Source organism: Gadus macrocephalus, chromosome 12, assembly GCF_031168955.1.
Source record: "Gadus macrocephalus chromosome 12, ASM3116895v1".
Lineage (NCBI taxonomy): Eukaryota > Metazoa > Chordata > Actinopteri > Gadiformes > Gadidae > Gadus > Gadus macrocephalus.
In genome coordinates, this window is record NC_082393.1 from 1,483,020 (window position 1) to 1,503,981 (window position 20,962).

Here is a 20,962-nt window from a genome sequence, read left to right on the forward strand (position 1 = left end):
CTCGAAGGGCTTCCCAGGCCTCCACCCCTAAAGGAATTACACGTCCCTAGCCCTCCACAGGAAAACACAGACCCCTAGATCTGCATGTCAGCCAACGAGGGCCCCAGGAAGCCGGCCTCGGGCCCTGGGGACCCGCCGGGACAGGGCGGGCGTGGCCGTAGCGAGAGCCGTCCAGCTTCTATTTGGTTGCTTTGCGGCTGTTTATGTTTGTCCTGTTTGGTGGTGTTTTATTTTCGACCGTGTACCGCAACCCAGACTAATCCGTGAGCTTACCCTTGATTAGTTTTCTCATTTTATGTCTCTTGTCTCTCCGCCTCTCTCTCTCTCTCTCTCTCTCTCTCTGTCTCTGTCTCTGTCTCTGTCTCTGTCCCTGTCTCTCTCTCTCTCTCTCTCGCTCTCTCTCTCTCTCTCTCCCTCCCTCCCTCTTCTCCCCCATCCCTCCCCTGGTCTCCCCCGGGCCCCCCAGGTCCTTCGTCTACCTGAGTAACCTTCTGTACCCGGTGCCTCTGGTGCACCGCGTGGCCGTGGTGAACGAGAAGGGCGAGGTGAAGGGTTTCCTGCGCGTGGCGGTCCAGGCCATATCAGGTGAGCTCTCTACAAATTTTTTAGGCACCTCCAAGATTTCGCTTTTTTCTGATGAAATTTCGGCAGATGATCTGAACAATGAATGAATTATATTTATTCATTTCTCCACCCTATTGGTCTTAACACATGAAGGGTTCATTCACCAAACCGCATTGAACATAATTGTACAAAGAACTTCTTTGTGCCCACTTATTTTGAAGCAAGCTAACCGCTTTAGACGACACCGTCGAGTCTGTCGCCTCCTAGAGGGGAACGAGTGTAATGCACTCACCAAAAGCAGGGGATTCCTTTGGTTTAGTCCCTTCATGGTCTGTCTTTGGTTCACTCCTTCTCCCTGCAACCATCTGTGGGTGTTAAGTTTAGTCTTGTGGTTGTTCAGGCGACGAGGAGGCTCCAGACTACGGCTCAGGAGTACGCCAGTCAGGGACCGCCAAGATCACCTTCGATGACCACCAGTTTGAGAAGGTACCGGAAAACACATCATTAATCATCAAAGAAGACTTCATTGGCTTCACGTAGATGGGGGGGATAGATGGTACTACCCCTATCCATCCATAAGGCCCCGGCCTTAACCCTGGTGCTGTAGGAGGGGGTCTGTAGTGAGCGTACAGGGTTGTATTCTAACCCACATTATGAACTCTGTCCCGCTCCAGTTCCAGTCTGAATCCGGTCCGGGTGTTCCGCTGGTTCCGCTGGGGGGCGTGTCCCGGGCAGGGGGCGTGTCCCAAGAGGAGCTGCGCTTCGTGGAGGGGGAGGGGCAGAGTGCAGAGACAGCGCCCTCTGCTGACGAGGTCAACAACAACACAGGTAAGACTCTTCGCTCTCTCCACCTGCTCCTTCATGACCTGTATCTCAGTCCCCTTAGATAACAGCTAGACCTGCATAACGCGTAATGCAATACAGTATATTGACAGTTTTACCTTACTTTCTTTAATATCTATCTGTGTAGTTGTTTATAAGTGCAACTAGCACAGCTTTAAGCATGATTATGAGCTAGTATTGACTGCATCATTATACTAATACTATTTGACTACATTTCTTTATATAATATGTGATGTCTCTCCCCCCCCCCCCTCCAGCTGGGTCTGATGAGGCGGACGCTCCAGCTAAGCCCCCCCTGGACGCCCCTCTGGGGGGCGCTCTAGAGCACCTGAAGATCGGCAGCCTGTTCACCTTCAGGGTCACCGTGCTGCAGGCCTACAGCATCTCGGCCGAGTACGCAGACATCTTCTGCCAGTTCAAGTGAGTCGCCTCCCCCCCCCTGTGACCACGCCCACTTGTGATGTCACAGATGACGTGTCATAGTGACTAAGTGGATAATTATAATCACCCAAATTAATTTATTTCTTATTTCATCTGATTAAATCCGTCATATATTTGAAATGAATTAATGAGTCGATTCTTATTTTGAGACAGATTTAGGATAGTCCTCTAGATGATCCGATTCCAGATGTGAGCTCACGAGTCTCTCTGGCTGAGTAACGTCCGCTAATCTGAACCTTACCGCTCTGCTCCCCCAGCTTCATCCACCGCCATGACGAGGCCTTCTCCACGGAGCCCCTGAAGAACACCGGCCGCGGCCCCCCGCTCGGGTTCTACCACGTACAGAACGTAAGGACCGGAGGACCGCTTCATGAATCGTTCTCAGTGTCGGCGGTGAAACAGGGAAGGAAAGGGCTTTAGACATCTTTATACTCATATGTATTAGCAAGAGGAGTCACATGTTACACGTGTACTGGACTAAAACATAAAATCATCAGAGATTTAGGAAACATGCTAACAACAATGCTTCAGCCAGTATGATAAACTCAGATACTGAACGTTTGTTTTTGATTAACAATGGACGCAACCCAACAATAATAAGAAATATAATCACTTTAAACTGACATTCAGAAATTCCCAGAGTTACAGATTCATCGTACGCATGTTGTCCGTCACGTCGCCTGGCGGGGCGGACAGGGCGGGGCCCTCTCTGGTCGGGGCCCTCTCTGGTCTCTCTGGCGGGGCCCTCTCTGGTCAACGCGTGTCAGTGTAACGCAGCTAACCCCATCTTGTTCCCCGTCAGATCGCGGTGGAGGTGACCAAGTCGTTCGTGGAGTACATCCGGACGCAGCCCATCGTGTTCGAGGTGTTCGGTCACTACCAGAAGCAGCCCTTCCCCCCGCTCTGCAAGGACGTCATCAGGTAGAGCGCCGCGCCCCCCCCCCCGGCCCCAGCCCCCCCCCCCGGCCCCCCGCCACCCCAGGCCCCACGCCACCCCAGGCCCCCCGCCACCCCCGGCCCCAGCCCCCCCCCCCGGCCCCACCCCCCCCCCGGCCCCCCGCCACCCCCGGCCCCACTCTCATGTATATGAGTGTATAAGAGTGTAGTTGTGTGTGTAACCCTGGTCCTTTTTCTCTCTCTCTCTCTCTCTCTCTCTCTCTCTCTCCCCCTCTCTCTCTCTCTCTCTCTCTCTCTCTCTCTCTCTCTCTCTCTCTCTCTCTCTCTCTCTCTCTCTCTCTCTCTCTCTCTCACCCTCTCTCTCTCTCTCTCTCTCTCCCTCTCTCCCTCTCTCCCCCTCTCTCTCTCTCTCAGCCCGCTGCGTCCGTGCAGGAGACACTTCCCCAGAGTCATGCCCCTCTCCAAACCTGGTAGATACTGCACCTACTGTGTGTGTGTGTGTGTGTGTGTGTGTGTGTGTAGTTGTGTTGGTAGGTGTGTGTGTATGTTTGAATGATATAGCATTCGCCTTGGTACTGCATTCTGCTTGTGTATGCACTGTGTGTATTCCATGTGTATTTGTACTGCGTTGTGAGTGAGTGTATTTTATGTACTGTATGTGTGTGTGTGTGTGTGTGTGTGTACTACGTGTGAGTGTATTCACTACGTTCTGCTTGTGTATGTCTGTATAGCATGTGTTTGTACTGCAGTGTGAGTGGTTGCACTATGTGTATATATATGTGCTGGGTGTGTGCGTCTGTGTTGTGCGCTACGTATCAGGTGTGTGTGTATGTACTGCATGTGCCTGTCCTGCGCCCTGAGTCACCCTGTGGTCTGGCGCAGCGGACGCGGAGTCGTCCCCGGAGCGGGAGAAAGCTCTGGAGCTGATCCGCTACCTGGTGCCCGACGTCCTCAACGGGCTGCTGGTCGACTCGCTGTCGGGCCACGCCCTCTCCGCCGCCGGCATGGCCGCCTCCTTCCTATTGGAGGCCGAGGAGCAGGCCCAGCTGGAGGCCCCGCCCACCTCCATCTGCTCAGTGATCCGGGCTCAGACGCCTGGTTGGTGGACGACCGCGGGCCAGAACCACTGGAACCCACCCCTCCTATATCAGACCTCTCCAAACCTCTTTATGTCAGCCACCTGCTCTCATATCTCCTTCATCTATGTTTAGAATATGTTTGATATTTGCATTTGCAGGCACTTTTACAGCGATTTACAATAAGTAATAAGTAAGCAATTTTTCGGAAGAAAGAGAAAAAAAATATTACATAGATAGCTACATATATTTTTTGACCAGCTGTATTAAGGTCATCACAGTGTAACTGTACTTTTTAATTGTAGATATTATTATTTCATCAACAATATTTACCATCCTTAGATTTTTATTTGACCTCTATTATTTGCATACATTTATGCATATTTTTATACATTTTATATTTAAATTTTTTCATTTCAATTTTATATCATGTATATATTTTTATATCCTCTATAAAGATATTTGATATAAGAAGAGTCTGGGTTCTGGTGATTCTGAACCTGACGTCGTGTGTGTCTGGTGTCGGTCTCTTCTGCGTGGTGGACTTTCCCTGCTCCTCCTTCATCTCCATCTGGATCACATGCTCTCCTCTGTATTCATGGGGACGGTTCTCCAGGGACGTTCTGTGAAAGTGCGGCCCCTACAGGACAGAGTTCTCCCTCTCTCTGTCCCTGCGTCCCTCTCACTTCAACTCTCTTCTCCTCGTAGGGTTAGCGCTGTCCGCGGCGCTGCATGCTAGCCCAGGGCTAGTGTTGCTGTCCTCGCTAGCACCGCTGGCCCCCGTTCTCTGGTGGTTGACCTTTCCTTCCTCAAGAGGCTCCTTGATGCATTGAGACAGTTTGGATCCAGGCTGTGTGAAGGACGGATTAATTTAGACATAGGACAACCATACAAAACCATTGCGCTAATGACTAACTGTGGGGACAGCGCCCCCCTGTGGTGAAACAGAGGTCATTAGGGGTCCAAGCCAACAGGTTGGATCCCTATTGTTTTTGTATCGATTCTTCTTATTACAACTGCTGTCGCTGATTGGCTGAAATCCTAGTGATCCTTAAAACACAGCCTTATCCAAACTTCCAGCCTGCATCTAGAGGTTCACAATGTCTCACCATGGTCTAATGCCCATTTTCTCTCTCTCTCTCTCTCTCTCTCTCTCTCTCTCTCTGTCTCTGTCTCTGTCTCTGTCGCTCTCTGTCTCTCTCCCTCTCTTCCTCTCTCTCTCTCTCCTCTCTCTCTCTCTCTCTCTCTCTCTCTCTCTCTCTCTCTCTCTCTCTCTCCAGTCCCTGCCACCAAGCTGACAGCCATGACGCGTCCCAGCGCCGGAGCCTGCCACTGTAAATACGACCTGATGGTTCTGTTTGAGATCTGTGAGCTGGAGGCTAACGGAGAGTGAGTATCCACTGCCAGGGGTTAGCTTAGCCCTCAGCAAGAAGACCGGATAACATCGCTTAGCTTAGCAATGTCATTCTTTAAAATCATCAAGTGTGTGTGTGTGTGTGTGTGTGTGTGTGTGTGTGTGTGTGTGTGTGTGTGTGTGTGTGTGTGTGTGTGTGTGTGTGTGTGTGTGCTCAGCTACATCCCAGCGGCGGTGGACCACAGGGGGGGCATGCCATGTCACGGCACCTACCTGCTGCACCAGGTAAGACCTCGACCTCTGACCTCTGGCATCATTTCTGTCTTTCTATCAGTCTTTCTGTCTCTCTCTCTCTCTCTCTCTCTCTCTCTCTCTCTCTCTCTCTCTCTCTCTCTCTCTCTCTCTCTCTCTCCCACAATTCAATGCACTTAAAAAGGCTTTATTGGCAGGAGAAACATTTACATTACACGTTAAATAAGATCTCTCTCCCCCCCCCCACCCCCCCCTCTCTCTCTCTCTCTCTCTCTCTCTCTCCCCCCAAAGGGTCTCCAGAGGAGGGTCACAGTCACCATCGTCCACGAGTCCGGGGGCGACATCGAGTGGAAGGACGTCCGGGAGCTGGTCGTGGGTGCGTTGGGTTTGGTGGTGCTGAACACTGGGAGGGGTGGGGTTCTGGTCGTGGGTGCGTTGGGTTGGGTGGTGCTGAACACTGGGAGGGGTGGGGTTCTGGTCGTGGGTGCGTTGGGTTGGGTGGTGCTGGACACTGGGAAGGGTGGGGTTCTGGTCGTGGGTGCGTTGGGTTGGGTGGTGCTGGACACTGGGAGGGGTGGGGTTCTGGTCGTGGGTGCGTTGGGTTGGGTGGTGCTGGACACTGGGAGGGGTGGGGTTCTGGTCGTGGGTGCGTTGGGTTGGGTGGTGCTGGACACTGGGAAGGGTGGGGTTCTGGTCGTGGGTGCGTTGGGTTGGGTGGTGCTGGACACTGGGAAGGGTGGGGTTCTGGTCGTGGGTGCGTTGGGTTGGGTGGTGCTGAACACTGGGAGGGGTGGGGTTCTGGTCGTGGGTGCGTTGGGTTGGGTGGTGCTGGACACTGGGAGGGGTGGGGTTCTGGTTGTGGGTGCGTTGGGTTGGGTACTGATGGAGTCCTGACCCTGGGGACTGGGTCCTCCACCCCTCTTCCTGACGGAGGTTGTGTGTTCCAGGTCGCCTGCGTAACACCCCCGAGGCGGACGAGACCATCATCGACCCCAACATCCTGTCGCTCAACATCCTGTCGGCCGGCTACGTCAGGCCCACGCAGGACGACAGGTGGGTTAGCCGCTAGCCGCTAGCGCACTGCTAACTAGCTCTGGTTAGCTGGGACTAATTCAATCCTCACCCGTGTCTTTACTCGTCACTTGTAACCACACGTGTGCAACCCACTCTGTGGGTTCGCGGCTAGCTAGTCAGAGGTTCAGAGAGACTTAATGTTGAGGAACTATTCATCTTTTTAATGTACTGCCGTGTCTGACCTGTAGGTGGCAGCAAACTCACATATTCTGGTCGGGTCTGGAAATACTCCCTTTAAATCGCATTCGGCTTGCCTTTGAATTCCGGTGGTAAACTGGAATTCCACAAGAATTAATAATAGATCAATAAAGAGAGCGATACAAAAACGGTTCCATTTCTGCACTCTGGTTTTATATCAATGTGCTGAACTCCGAGGGTGATTTCACCAGGACAGATGTGTGTTCAAACTACCGAGCATGTGGACCTCCTCTGGGGCACAACAGGGGCACAACAGGCGGCCTATACCGGCTTTTTCTGTTTGAGTTTATTTACCCACAATGCACTAAAAGCACCCAACAAGCGAACTGTTGCATGGCTTGGATCTCACACATGTTTTTATACCAGCGTCATCTGCGTCATCTGTCACTGGGCCAATAGAAGTAGCTTCTGATGTGTAGATGTGTGTGTGTGTGTGTAGGTCTGTGGGTGTGTAGCTGTAAAGGTGTGTAGTTGTGTGTGGGGGTGAACGCATGTGTGGGTGTGTTATTGTGTAGGTGTGTAGGGCATATTATTCTTTGCTGGCTGCACCACCCTCCCCATGTTATGCTGTCATGCCTCCATCATTGCACCGTCACCTTGCATCGTGGCACCTGAGACCCCACCACTACCTCCACCCTTCAGACAGAGTGCAGCCGTAGCGACAGCAGCGCACGCTAGACGCCTGCATGCCCTTAACGATGCCCTTAACGATGCCCTTAACGATGCCCGGCCCTTAACGAGCACTCTGTTGAAAATGAGCGTGATTATAATTGTCAGGGTTTGGTTAAAGTCAAGCACATCACAAAGTAGCAACCTGTCTAGTTTTGAACTAACCCTTCTAACCATTTCTGGTTTAACTCACTTAAATAACTAACCATAGAAGACGAGTCAGAGTTAACACTTGTATCTAGAGACATGGTTTTATTTGGTTAACGCAATAAATGTATTGATTGATATATTAATGAATGCATAATCTAACCCCATTAGATCACCATAACATCGTCTAATCCCACTAAGCACCATGTACCATAACATAATCCCACTAGAACCATAGCATAATCCCACTAGAACCATAGCATAATCCCACTAGAACCATAGCATAATCCCACACCTAACCTAGCCTGGTCCCCAACATGCAGTACTGCACACTGAACATCCATTTCAATGCTTCTATATTATAAACTGAACATTGTATATATAGGTGACAGATATAGAGAAGTCTGTGTAAGGCTGGCACGATATCACACACACACACACACACACACACACACACACACACACACACACACACACCACAACTGACCAGAAGGGGGGAGGCGGGGACAAGATGGCGGCCTCCTTGGTCGCTCCGTTGCCTGGCGACAGCAGGACCTCCCCTGCCCCTGTTCTCCACTAACTCGATGTTGTTTTATGTTTTACAGACAGTTTCTTGATTCGGACATGCCTAGGTATTTGATACGCCGTCTTCTTCAATATAGAACATATTTCATCATCATCATCATCCTCATTATCTCTGTTTTCTTTTGAGATATTTTTCTTGTCATACCAAGTTCTCCTGTTCCTTCCTCCTCCTCTTCCTCCTCCTCCTCCTCCTCTTCCTCCGCTGACTGATTATTATATTGATAATCTTTCCGCCATTTGTCCCTTGCTTGCCTGACCCTCCCTCTCTCCCTCCCTTCCTCCCTCCCTCCCTCCCAGTGCATTGTGGGAAATGCAGTCCCAAGCTGTGCATGTGCCTCCCTCTCTCTAGTGTTGTGTTTACGGTGGGTGTTTGAGCTGAGCTGGCGCTGAGCAGGATGGTTCGACAGGAAGTGCTGATGATCCACAGGAAGTGCATGGCTGGCTTGGATTCCCTCTCTGGCTCCTCTGATTGAGCAAGGCATTAGCCTTGCCAGGGTCTGGGGTTCGATTACCTGTCTGGCTCAACTGGTAGAACAAAGCATTAACACAGAGTGAACCTTTCGATTCCCAAAGATAGGTCTGTACTTAAATGTAAAAACCTACTTTTTGAGATTTGAAACAGCATTTCTGTGTAGAGGCCACTAGAGGGCAGTACCGATTCAGACCAAACTTGATTGATTGGAGCCATTTCTCAGAAATGTCTTTCCCGGAAAGGAAAAACACAGCAATGTGTTCGTATTTTAATGTTTACAATATTCAGAAAAATACAGTCTGTTTTGCTTTTATCTTTGGCAAGATTGATTGGTCCAACTCTGCACATCGGTGTTCTTCACACAATTGACTATTGATGATATCTGAAGCTGGAAAACATTATTTCGTACACATTTTGACGCAGAGCTGATCATTATTAATGAGCCTTCTGGAGGTGGGTAACACAGCCCAGCATGCGCTCCCTGTGTGTCAATGGATCCTGTTGTCTCTAAGTGTTTATGAGAAAGAAGTCTACGACTTATTCTGCGTTTTTAAGACCTCTCGTGGACCCCTGAGAATCCTGACCCTGCAGAACACTCAGACCTGCTCCAGGGGGTCCCGGCCTGAAGCCAACAGGGCAGGTGGACTAAACATGACCTCATTGGTCGCCCGCGGCGTGACTCCGCCCCCATGCGGCGAAGTGTTCCTCAGAGCGGAGCCAAGCGACCCGGGCTCTGTGAAGTCGGCAGCGCGAGTGAAGGCGAGGTTGACACAAGTGGCGCCAGCACAATGACTTAAACCTGGCCTTGGCGCTTTTTTAAAAGCCGCGTAAAAAGACCTTTCAAGTGCTTCAAGACGTCTCTCCAGCGGCGGCCGTCATGCGCTGCACTCACACATGTGCCTCCATGACTCGCTGCGTGTGATCATCTCCTTCTGGGACGCACACGCGCGTGTTCCTCTCCCTTAATAATGAGGTTATTGACATAATTTCTGCCTGTCACTGGCCCTCTCGCAGTAAAGTGGGGGCGTTTGACTCCCAGGTGAAAGGTTCCGGGTTCGAACCCCATTGTCCCCCCGGTCTACCTGTTAGGAACCCTAGAGCTGAACCCTAGAGAAGAGTGTGTGCCCCCTTTCGGAGGTCAGGGGTCTCCTCTCTGTCCCGCTGTAGGGCTTCGGATCAGAGCAGATGCGTCTCTAGGGAGGGGTTCTCTGGTCAGCCGAGGCCGCGGCCAGAAGAACTCTCTCTACACGAGAAGCTGCAACCAACGTGAGGTTCCTTAATGGCTCACAGAAACATTGGCCCCGGTCTGAATCCACCGGTTCATATTTAGAGTGTTGCCTGCTGGGCGTCACGCCAGGAACAGAGCTGGTCTCAGCTCTCGCTGTGGGAAACACTGGAAGCGGTGTGCAAGGAGAAGGTATGGATTCAATCATGGAGCAAAACAGAAATAAAATTGGGTTTCGGGTGGTGGTCATGTGTTTCCAATGGACCTCGTCAGGGGAGGGTGTGGAGGTCGTTGGATCTGAGCTGGTCCCGGCCCTACCTGTGGACACCCCTGAGCTGGATCAGCCTCTCCTCGACCCGGACCCGGCGCTGGGTTAGCTGTAGCTTTGGATCGAAGTGGGCCCTCAATGATTCAATGGAACAACTCGGAGCATGCCTAGAACCAGATGGATGAGTATGTTACACAGGGCTGCAGGATCAGTCTCTCAGTGCAACTGTTCTGTAGTACTCACAACCTGGGAGTAGATGACCAAGAAACATCAATATACTAAGACCTTGATGGTGTGTACTGTGCATGGGTGTTTTTTAAAAGGTTGAATGAATGAAAGTGTACCGTCTCTGCCGCACCGCACAAACCAAAACATCAACAACACAACTTCAACACTCCTGTATCTCTCGCCTCAACTCACTTCCTGTTTCTTCCCTCGACATACTTCCTGTATCTCACCGTTACCTTGGTGATTTCTCTCCTCAGCACCTCCCTTGGAGTTGACCATAGGTATTCCATCACAACCCTGCCATCACTTTGCCTGTCTATCCCGTCTGTCCGTCTCACCCGTCTGACAGTCCGTCCGTCCGTCCGTCCATCTGTATCTCTGTCTCCTCCTCCACCGTCCGACTCTCCTCTGATGACATCATCACTACGTGCCCTGGAGTCCTGGTGGCACGGGCGTCATCCCCCTCCCCGCCCTGTTCTCTCTCCAACGACCTCGCGGTCTGACGGTTTCCCCTCAGGTCCTCACCGCGCCGGGTGACCACAGGTGTAGCTCGTAACCTCGGTGACGTCAACCTCGTCCACGGGTGCGTTTGATTCACGGGGTCCCAGCGCGGCAGTGAAACCCAGCACCAGCGCGCGGGCGCCACACACTGTGGGCCGGGGGCTGCTGGGACCCCTGGGACCCCTGGGATCAAACGCAGCCCGGCGAGATGAGCTCCAGCTGTGGTGCCCCCCCGGGCCTTCCTCATACTCATACTGTCCTGACGGGAGTGACGACGGGGTCTCGATGTTCATCTGTCTTCATGTCAAACACGTGTTGTTGTTGTTTACCGTAAGAGAACGTAATGTTGGAAGGACTCACCGGTGCAGGCGATAACCTATTGTCTTCTGTCCATCCCTCCCACCACTACCTCTACCACCATCACTAATACTCCTACTTCTATTACTACTACTACTACCACTACTACTACCTCTACTTCTTCCCCTACTACGACTATTATGACTACTATTCTGCTACTACTACTACCTCTACTACTTCTATCCCCCCCTCCTCCCCCCCCCCCCCCCCCCCCCCCCCCCCCTCCACCATGCCTCCACCCTCCTCCCGCTCCGTCAGGACCTTCTACCGGTTCGAGGCGGCCTGGGACAGCTCCATGCACAACTCCCTGCTGCTGAACCGCGTCACGCCCTACGGGGAGAAGATCTACATGACCCTCTCAGCCTACCTGGAGGTACGCCTAGTACCCTACTGTGTACTGGTACCCTACTGTACTGTACTGACGTATACTGGTACCCTACTGTACTGTACTGACGTGTACTGGTACTGTGATGGTACCCTACTGTACTGTACTGTAGTGTACTGGTACCCTACTGTACTGTACTGAAGTGTACTGGTACCCTACTGTACTGTACTGAAGTGTACTGGTACCCTACTGTACTGTACTGACGTGTACTGGTACCCTACTGTACTGTACTGACGTGTACTGGTACCCTACTGTACTGTACTGACGTGTACTGGTACCCTACTGTACTGAAGTGTACTGGTACCCTACTGTACTGTACTGAAGTGTACTGGTACCCTACTGCACTGTACTGAAGTGTACTGGTACCCTACTGTACTGTACTGAAGTGTACTGGTACCCTACTGTACTGTACTGAAGTGTACTGGTACCCTACTGTACTGTACTGACGTGTACTGGTACTGTACTGTACTGGTACTGTAGTGTACTGGTACTGAAGTGTACTAGTGCTGTAGTGTACTGGTACTGAGGTGTACTGGTACTGTACTGAACTGGTACTGAAGTGTACTGGTACTGTACTGTACTGGTACTGTAGTGTACTGGTACTGAAGTGTACTAGTGCTGTAGTGTACTGGTACTGAGGTGTACTGGTACTGTACTGAACTGGTACTGAAGTGTACTGGTACTGTACTGTACTGGTACTGTAGTATACTGGTACTTTATTACCCTCTCAGTCTACCTGGAGGTACTACTGTAGTACTATTATGTTCTGGTTTACTGTAGTCACTGCATTAGAACTGTAGGGTATTGTAATACAGTTATTTTACTTTGACGTCCATCACCAAATAAATCAGTATCATCCAACCCTGATCCACCACGAGTCCCGCCCTGACATTCCCAGAGGTAACCACGGCTCCCGTCTCCGTGTGTGTGTGTGTGTGTGTGTGTGTGTGTGTGTGTGTGTGTGTGTGTGTGTCTGTGTGTCTGTGCGTGTGTGCGTGTGTGTGTATTTGTGTGTGTGTGTGTGTGTGTCTGTGTGTGTGTGTGTGTATCTGTGTGTGTGTGTGTGTGTGTGTCTGCATCTGTGTGTCTGTGTGTGTGTGTGTCTGTGTGTGTGTGTGTGTATCTGTGTGTGTGTGTGTGTGTGTGTGTGTGTGTGTGTGTGTGTGTGTGTGTCTGTGTCTGTGTCTGTGTCTGTGTGTCTGTGTCTGTGTCTGTGTCTGTGTGTGTGTGTGTGTGTGTGTGTGTGTGTCAGATGGAGAACTGCACCCTGCCCACGGCCATCACCAAGGACGTGTGCATGGTGTTCTACTCCCGGGACACCAAGGTGCCGGCCGCCCACACCATCCGCACGCTGTTCGGCACGGGCAGCCTGCGGGCCACCGAGGGGTAAACACTGACTGACCTCACTGCTGAACCGCTGCACTGGGGGGCTCTGGGTCCGGTGGGAGGGGGCTGCTACCACTGTGTGTGTGTGTGCGTGTGCGTGTGTGTGTGTGTGTGTGTGTGCGTCTGTGTCTGTGTGTGTGTGTACGGTGTGTCCAGTCTTTTATAGTACTTGATTTTGGACTTTTCTTGTTTCCCTGGGTGATCATGATGTCATCTCTCTGTCTCCTAGCAACCGTGTTACGGGCGTGTACGAGGTCAGCCTGTGTCACCTGGCGGACGCCGGCAGCCCAGGTAGGAGTGGACCAAACCCTGCACAGAGAGGCAGAGAGACCGTACCACGGGGGTTATACCCCCGTGGTACGGTCTCTCTGACCCCGCCCCCCTGTCAGTCAGGGACTCTTGGGGTTCTCCGTCTCTCTGACCCCGCCCCCCTGTCAGTCAGAGTGACTCTTGGGGTTCTCCTTCTCTCTGACCCCGCCCCCCTGTCAGTCAGGGACTCTTGGGGTTCTCCTTCTCTCTGACCCCGCCCCCCTGTCAGTCAGGGACTCTTGGGGTTCTCTGTCGCTCTGACCCCGCCCCCCTGTCAGTCAGGGACTCTTGGGGTTCTCCGTCTCTCTGACTCCGCCCCCCTGTCCTCACCTGTCCCCAGGTATGCAGCGGCGGCGGCGGCGTGTTCTGGACACGTCGGTGGCGTACGTCCGCGGCGAGGAGAACCTGGCGGGCTGGCGGCCGCGCAGCGACAGCCTCATCCTGGAGCACCAATGGGAGCTGGAGAAACTCAGCCTGCTGCAGGAGGTACGCACCAATCAGGGGCCGCCCTTAAAGGGCCGGCGACACTAAACCAGCGAGGGGGATTCACTCACACTTGGGGTTTGGCAACACTTTGGATGACCTAAGGCCTACACTTTGTTCATCTGGGTGAATGACAATATGTCAGAAAAGAATATATAAATATGTTTTTATTTTACTCCTTTCTGTGTTTGAACTAAATGAACTAAATGTTGTTGGCGTTGACTAGCTGTTGTTGGCGTTGACTAGCTGTTCTAGATTTTTGACGAGCAGTTCTAGCTGTTTGACTAGCTGTTTGACTAGCTGTTTGACTAGCTGTTGAACATGTTGACTAGCTCTTGTAGATGTTGAACGAGCAGTTCTAGATGTTTGACTAGCTGTTTGACTAGCTGTTGGACTAGCTGTTTGCCTGGCTGTTTGACTAGCTGTTGGACTAGCTGTTTGACTAGCTGTTTGACTAGCAGTTGGACTAGCTGTTTGACTAGCTGTGTGACTAGCTGTTTGACTAGCTGTTGGACTAGCAGTTGGACTAGCTGTTGGACTAGCTGTTTGACTAGCTGTTTGACTAGCTGTTTGACCCTCAGTTGGACTAGCTGTTTGACTAGCTGTGTGACTAGCTGTTTGACTAGCTGTTGGACTAGCAGTTGGACTAGCTGTTGGACTAGCTGTTTGACTAGCTGTTTGACTAGCAGTTGGACTAGCTGTTGGACTAGCTGTTGGACTAGCTGTTTGACTAGCAGTTGGACTAGCTGTTGGACTAGCTGTTGGACTAGCTGTTTGACCCTCAGTTGGACTAGCTGTTGGACCACCAGCTCTCGACGTTGGCCTAGCGGTTGTGTTGCTCCTCCCCTCAGGTGGAGAAGACGCGCCACTTCCTTCTCCTCAGGGCCAAGCTGGAGTCCACCCTCCTGCTGGGCCTGGAGCCGCTGGCCAGCGTCACCGAGGAGGAGGAGGAGGAGGAGCTGGAGGTGGCTCCTCCCAAGCCCCCTCAGGCCGACCGCGACCTGGACCCCCCCGACGCAGACTTCCACAGCGAGAGGCAGAGGGAGCTAGCCGCTAAGGTGAGCCGCGCCTGCGCCTGCTGTTGTGTTATTGCGTTGTGTTAAGGTGTTGTCGTTGTGTTGCTCTGTGTTGACGCGTTGTGTGTCTCCGTGTGCTAGTGTCTGCGGCTGATGACCCACTCCTTCAACAGAGAGTACAGCCATGTGTGCGTCAGCGCGAGCGAGAGCAAGGTGAGACACATACTGTATGAAGTATACTATATTATATATAGATATAGATACACACACCCTGCTTATCCAGCCTCTATCGTTATAAGCCAACCTATGAACCAAGCTTTGTGTTTTGCTTCAGGGAGCAGGATAGTCTAGTGGCTGGGGTGTTCCCCTCCTAGCCGAAAGGCACCGGGTTTGATCCCCAACGTCCACAGTCTGCTAGTAACAAGATGCCCCCCCACCCCCACCTGCTCCTTTATGACCTCTGACCTCACTAATGGTGTCTGCTACATGCTCTCTCTTCTATTCCGTTCTACTGGGTTCTAGTCCACCTCATCCTCTCGTGTTCTCCTCCAGCTCTCCGAGATGTCCGTCACCATGCTGAGAGACTCCGCCTCCAGCTCCGCCCTCAACACCATCACCCCGTCCACCACCTGCCCCTCCCTGGTCGAGGGCTCCTACACAGACCTCAGGTCAGTCCCCGGTCGGCCGCCCCTCCGTCCACCGGAGGACCGGCTGGTGTGGGGCTGTGTTCTACGTCCTGCTCCCTGTGTGACCCCTGTGTGACCCCTGTGTGACCCCTGTGTGACCCCTTCGTGACCCCTTCATGACCCCTGTGTGACCCCTTCGTGACCCCTGTGTGACCCCTGTGTGACCCCTTCGTGACCCCTTCATGACCCCTGTGTGACCCCTTCGTGACCCCTGTGTGACCCCTGTGTGACCCCTGTGTGACCCCTTCGTGACCCCTTCATGACCCCTGTGTGACCCCTTCGTGACCCCTGTGTGACCCCTGTGTGACCCCTGTGTGACCCGTGCGTGACCCCTGTGTGACCCCTGTGTGACCCCTTCGTGACCCCTGTGTGACCCCTTCGTGACCCCTTCATGACCCCTGTGTGACCCCTTCGTGACCCCTGTGTGACCCCTTCGTGACCCGTGTGTGAACCCTTCGTGACCCCTGTGTGACCCCTGTGTGACCCCTTCGTGACCCCTGGGTGACCCCTTCGTGACCCCTGTGTGACCCCTGTTAAACCCATGTGTGACCCGTGCGTGACCCCTGTGTGACCCCTTCGTGACCCCTTCGTGACCCCTGTGTGAACCCTGTGTGACCCCTTTGTGCCCCCCTGCCCCAGGCCCCCCTCGGTGCGCTCCCGGGCCCCCAGCCCGAGCCGTGAGGCCCAGCAGAACGGCGGAGAGAAGAAGACCGCGCCGCCCCGCATCCGGAGGTTCGTCCCGGACATCCAGGAGATACGAGTCAGGTGAGACGCACCCCCCGTACCCTCCTACGCTGCCGGGGTCTCAGGAGGTAGAGGAGGAGGTGGTGGGGGGGAGAGGAAGAGGAAGAGAGGGGGACATCAGGAGGAAGAGAAATAAGGAGGACAGCAGCACAGACTAATTGTAGTTCCAATATTTAGGCCTAATCCCATTTCTACCCCTTACCCCTTCGCTTTAGAAATGGGATTGGGCCGCATTGTCCACTCCCAAAGTAATAGTTAACATAAAATTGCAGTGCATTAAAGTAAGGTTAAAATGTGTGTGGGGCCACCCTAGTAGCCTGGGAGACGGCTTCCTAGTCGCCATGCCAACAGCCTCTGGTCCTCTCCCCGTCCCCCTGCAGCCCCATCGTGTCTAAGAAGGGCTACCTCCACTTCCTGGAGCCCAACACCAGCGGCTGGGTGAAGCGCTACGTGGTGGTGCGCCGGCCGTACGTCTACATCTACAACACGGAGCGGGACTCGGTGGAGCGCGCCATCCTGAACCTGTCCTCCGCCCAGGTGGAGTACAGCGAGGACCAGCAGGCCATGCTCAAGGTGAGGACGGGGGCCCTCGCTCGCGCTACTCTCTCGCTCTCCCTCTCCGTTTCTCTCTCTCTCTCTCTCTCTCTCTCTCTCACTCTCTCCTCTCTCTCTCTCTCTCTCTCTCTCTCTCTCTCTCTCTGCTATCCATCTCTCTCTCTCTCTCTCTCACTCTCTCCTCTCTCTCTCTCTCTCTCTCTCTCTCTCTCTCTCTCTCTCTCTCCGTCACTGCTCTTCACTCCATCTCTCTCTCTCTCTCTCTCTCTCTCTCTCTCTCTCTCTCTCTCTCTCTCTGTCTCTGTCTCTCTCTCTCTCTCTCTCTCTGCCACTCCCCTCACTCCCTCTCTCCCCATGTTGTGTGTTCTCAGACCCCCAACACGTTCGCAGTGTGCACGGAGCACCGGGGGATTCTCCTCCAGGCCAACAGCGACAAGGAGATGCACGACTGGCTGTACGCCTTCAACCCCCTGCTGGCCGGGACCATCAGGTACGCCCGCACGCACCTGCAGGGGGGGTCACCAGTGGGGGGTCCCCTAGAGGAGAGATGGGGAGGGGCTTTTGAGGGGCGGTCATTTGGTTCAAACACTCTTCTCTTCATTCCAACACAGTTCTCCACTCCTCACTCGTTAGTTGTTGTAAATGTAATATAGAATAAATACAATAGAATATGGTAGAATATGGAATTATAATTACAAAGACAACACCCCCATCGAAGATTTGATGGTCCAGCCCTCATATTATTTGAAATTAGTATGAGATTTGTGTCTGCTTATGTGGTTCTCTGTTGTAGTTATCATCTGATCTCACAGAGCATTCCCCCTGTGTGTGTGTGTGTGTGTGTGTGTGTGTGTGTGTGTGTGTGTGTGTGTGTGTGTGTGTGTGTGTGTGTGTGTGTGTGTGTGTGTGTGTGTGTGTGTGTGTGTGTGTGTGTGTGTGTGTGCGTGCGCGTGTGTGTCAGGTCGAAGCTCTCCCGGAGAAGAGCAGGACCACTGAGGATGTGAGGAGACACTCAGGTCCCCACGGAACAACAAAGACTGACCCTGTAGAAAGATCTCACCCCACCTCCTCCTCCTCCACACCTCCTCCTACACCACCACCACCGTCACCAACAACACCCGCACATGCTCAGTTCCTTACCTGCCTTCTCAAGACCCTGAACCCCCGACCCCATGACCCCATGACCCCTTGACCCCGTGTTTGTCAAGCCTTTTGCTGCTGCTGTTGTGTCGTTCTCTGGGTTGAGCTGACCTCCGTTCAAGGACCAAGGTACCATTTCGCGGTTCGATGTACGCTACGATGTATGCTACAGCATCGCGGTACGGTGTACGCTACGATGTACGCTACGATGTACGCTGCAATATCGAGGTACAATCTACGGTACAATCTACGCTATGATCTATGCTACGATGTACGCAACAATATCACAGTACGATGTAAGCTACGATATCGCGGTGCGATGTACGCTACGATTTCGCTGTACGATGTACCCTACGATATCGCGGTACGATGTAAGCTATGATATGGCCGTAAGATGTTAGCTACGATATCGCAGTACGACGCCGCGGTAGCGTGCGGTAGCGTGCCTTAGCGTGCGGTACGGTATGGCATGTGCGGTGCCGCGAGGCAGCAGTTTGTCGTGTAAGGTTCCTTGCGTGTGGTGATTGTAGTTGTTGTCCGCGACACTCTGAGCTTAACTTGTTCCTTCCTCTAAAAACAAAACAAAACAAAAAAAAAGCAGCAGCGATTGTATCCATTACTTACGGCTGCCATGGCGATAAGAATCACTTCATTTGCATATCAACCGACGATAAAAGTACGAAATACTAAAAAAGTTCGGATTCTTCTCCATTATGCTAGAACTACGGTATATACAGTGTTCAAACTGGTTTGCATTAAAACAAAATACTACATTATAGGGTTACTGATTAAAAAAAAAAATACATATATACAAGACAGCTGAATTTATGACTTTAAAACTTTGTGTTTGACTTCGGGTTCAAATGTGGGATTGGATAATGTCCTAGTGTCAGAAGCCCTCCGTAAACTTGACCTCTGACCTCAGATGTTGAGTGAGTTACAGGAGGTTACAGAATGTTTTTGGTGAAACTGGAAGAAGCTTCATCTCCGCTGTTTATTTCAGAGTTCATCCCTCAGTGGAAAATCATCAGATTAATCTCAATACCTACCCCCCCCCCCCTCTTTATTCATCAATCTTAAAATGTGATATATTTAGGTATCTTAACAGGTCTTATTATTTATTTCTGCATGTATTTATTTATAAAAGGCATTTATATTTCTAAAGTTGTAGTAACGTGCAATTTCTGCACCCCGCACTTTTTAACATGAGTTTATTAATCATTAACACCCTCACCTCATCCCCGACGCATTTTAACCTCTTGATCCACGCCATGAGGAACACAGAATTACGCCCTCTGTCTTTGTGCTGAGAATAACTTGAATATCAGACGCTCGCTGAAGACCCAGTCGAAGACGTGTTGCGACTAACGAGAGGACGTGTTCGTAGGTCAACTCTAGCGTAGGGAAACGTACCAAGCCTGTTCTGTGCGCTCTTAGGTGGTAGCCTACAGCCGGGGCTGCTGGGTAATTTGAATAGACGATCAACGTAGTGCCTCTCTCTCTCTCTCCAACGTTGAATCTCTTTCTACTCCATCCTGCTCCTTAATGTGGATCAAACAGCTGTAGTCAGACTTGTGTTGAATGGTTTCATGAGTATGTTTATCATGCGAGAGATATAGACACACTACTACTATTTATCGATATATCGATTCATATCGACATGCAAAGAAAACACCAACTGAATAGACCCCACAATTTGGCCGAAGTGGAATCTGTCCTCTAAAAGTGGAAGTTAAAAAGACAAATTTAATTAGTCTGTTAAAAAAATGTGCGACGTTTTTAATTTCTAATTCCATTGACGTTCATTGCATCACCACTCAGCCACTAGCCTGTCTCCTATGCACTTTAGCAATGTCTCCGCAGTAGAAATGTCAACTCAAGGCCTTTAAATCACAACCTCCACCCGTGACTTCACCATCCACCCGTGTACGTCCTGACGCAGAGCTGGAAGTATCACAGTGGTCCTAGCGGCGATTACTACGTCAAAAAAAACATCCAAACAGTTGTGACGGTGTACCTCTCTGTGTAGAACACATTTGGAAATAGGACTACCGTATGTTAGGTTTGAGGCATTTCCAGACGGAGAGTTCTGGGTTTGATCCCCAATGTCCTCACTTGACCTGTAGGCATCCCTGTGCACGATGACCCCTGATCCCTACCTGCTCCCTAATGACATGCATCTGGATTCACTGTCAGCCATTCTGGATGAGAACGTCTCGTAGGCGACTAGTGAGCTAGTCAAAATAGGATAGGGGCGTTGATACTTTCCATGTCTTAAGAAGAAGTGAATCAAAAGGCCCACCTGTGATCTTGATTCTCCTGTGTGAGGCACACCTTAAATATAGTCTGCTTACTGCCGCACATATCTCTAGACCAGAGAGTACTTTAGTTCTCCTGCCACTCAACCTTCTGTTATGATTACTGCTGCTCAGTGCTACCTCCTCTGACGAGGAAAACGTGTGTTTATGCTTCTTTGATATCTGATACAGCGATCGGGACGTCTAAATGATATCCAAATGACATTCCATTCTGTTCATATCACGGTCAGAGTCCTACCAGTTGAAATGAAAAGCAAGATCAAAAACGGGCATTCATTTAGTTTTTGTTTTAAAATATCCAACACTTGACAGTTTTGAAATACACTGAATTCATTGTTAAACATTTGGTTTATTATTTGAACCACGGGAATAAATCCACTAGATAGACCCAGTATGTGGATGCCACCGGGCTAAGTTCCGATCGGTTGTCCTTTCGTGTCTTGTGCTTTTGGGTTTTTACTTTATCCCCAAAGATCCCCCCCCATTCTGTCAGCCATCTTGTTCTAGGTACATCACTGAATTTTCACACTGAATGTAAATCACTATTTAAGGAACTCACTGCGTCCGTATCGCAGTGTTTTCCTCCTGTTTTCCTGACGATTGTAGGAGTGTGTGTGTGTGTGTGTGTGTGTGTGTGTGTGTGTGTGTGTGTGTGTGTGTGTGTGTGTGTGTGTGTGTGTGTGTGTGTGAGAGAGAGAGAGCATGTGTGCGTGCGTGTTTGTGTGTGTGTGTGTGTGTGTGTGTGTGTTCGGTGTGCTTGTGTGTGTGTGTGACGGATCGCTGTTGATT

The 20,962-nt window shown here is 51.5% G+C and overlaps 1 protein-coding gene across 10 annotated transcripts in view; it reads left to right on the forward strand.

Moving 5' to 3' along the window:
- The window catches only part of kif1aa (kinesin family member 1Aa), a 51,429-nt gene extending 32,428 nt beyond the window's left edge, over positions 1-19,001 (forward strand). For 4 of the 10 annotated variants that reach the window (XM_060067204.1, XM_060067209.1, XM_060067207.1 and 1 more), the window contains 24 exons: positions 467-585; positions 965-1,050; positions 1,239-1,392; positions 1,665-1,827; positions 2,106-2,196; positions 2,651-2,769; positions 3,160-3,215; positions 5,102-5,210; positions 5,394-5,460; positions 5,719-5,803; positions 6,375-6,480; positions 8,121-8,147; positions 10,551-10,574; positions 11,410-11,524; positions 12,789-12,922; positions 13,152-13,213; positions 13,572-13,717; positions 14,566-14,772; positions 14,872-14,943; positions 15,283-15,398; positions 16,056-16,181; positions 16,541-16,733; positions 17,087-17,205; positions 17,677-19,001. In XM_060067204.1, coding sequence (XP_059923187.1) covers positions 467-585; positions 965-1,050; positions 1,239-1,392; positions 1,665-1,827; positions 2,106-2,196; positions 2,651-2,769; positions 3,160-3,215; positions 5,102-5,210; positions 5,394-5,460; positions 5,719-5,803; positions 6,375-6,480; positions 8,121-8,147; positions 10,551-10,574; positions 11,410-11,524; positions 12,789-12,922; positions 13,152-13,213; positions 13,572-13,717; positions 14,566-14,772; positions 14,872-14,943; positions 15,283-15,398; positions 16,056-16,181; positions 16,541-16,733; positions 17,087-17,205; positions 17,677-17,719 — 2,539 coding nt within the window. In that variant the 3' untranslated portion in view covers positions 17,720-19,001. The remainder of the gene's footprint in view (positions 1-466; positions 586-964; positions 1,051-1,238; positions 1,393-1,664; positions 1,828-2,105; positions 2,197-2,650; positions 2,770-3,159; positions 3,216-5,101; positions 5,211-5,393; positions 5,461-5,718; positions 5,804-6,374; positions 6,481-8,120; positions 8,148-10,550; positions 10,575-11,409; positions 11,525-12,788; positions 12,923-13,151; positions 13,214-13,571; positions 13,718-14,565; positions 14,773-14,871; positions 14,944-15,282; positions 15,399-16,055; positions 16,182-16,540; positions 16,734-17,086; positions 17,206-17,676) is intronic. The other 6 variants (XM_060067205.1, XM_060067211.1, XM_060067213.1 and 3 more) reach the window with 2 other exon arrangements.
- The last annotated feature ends 1,961 nt before the right edge of the window (positions 19,002-20,962 follow it).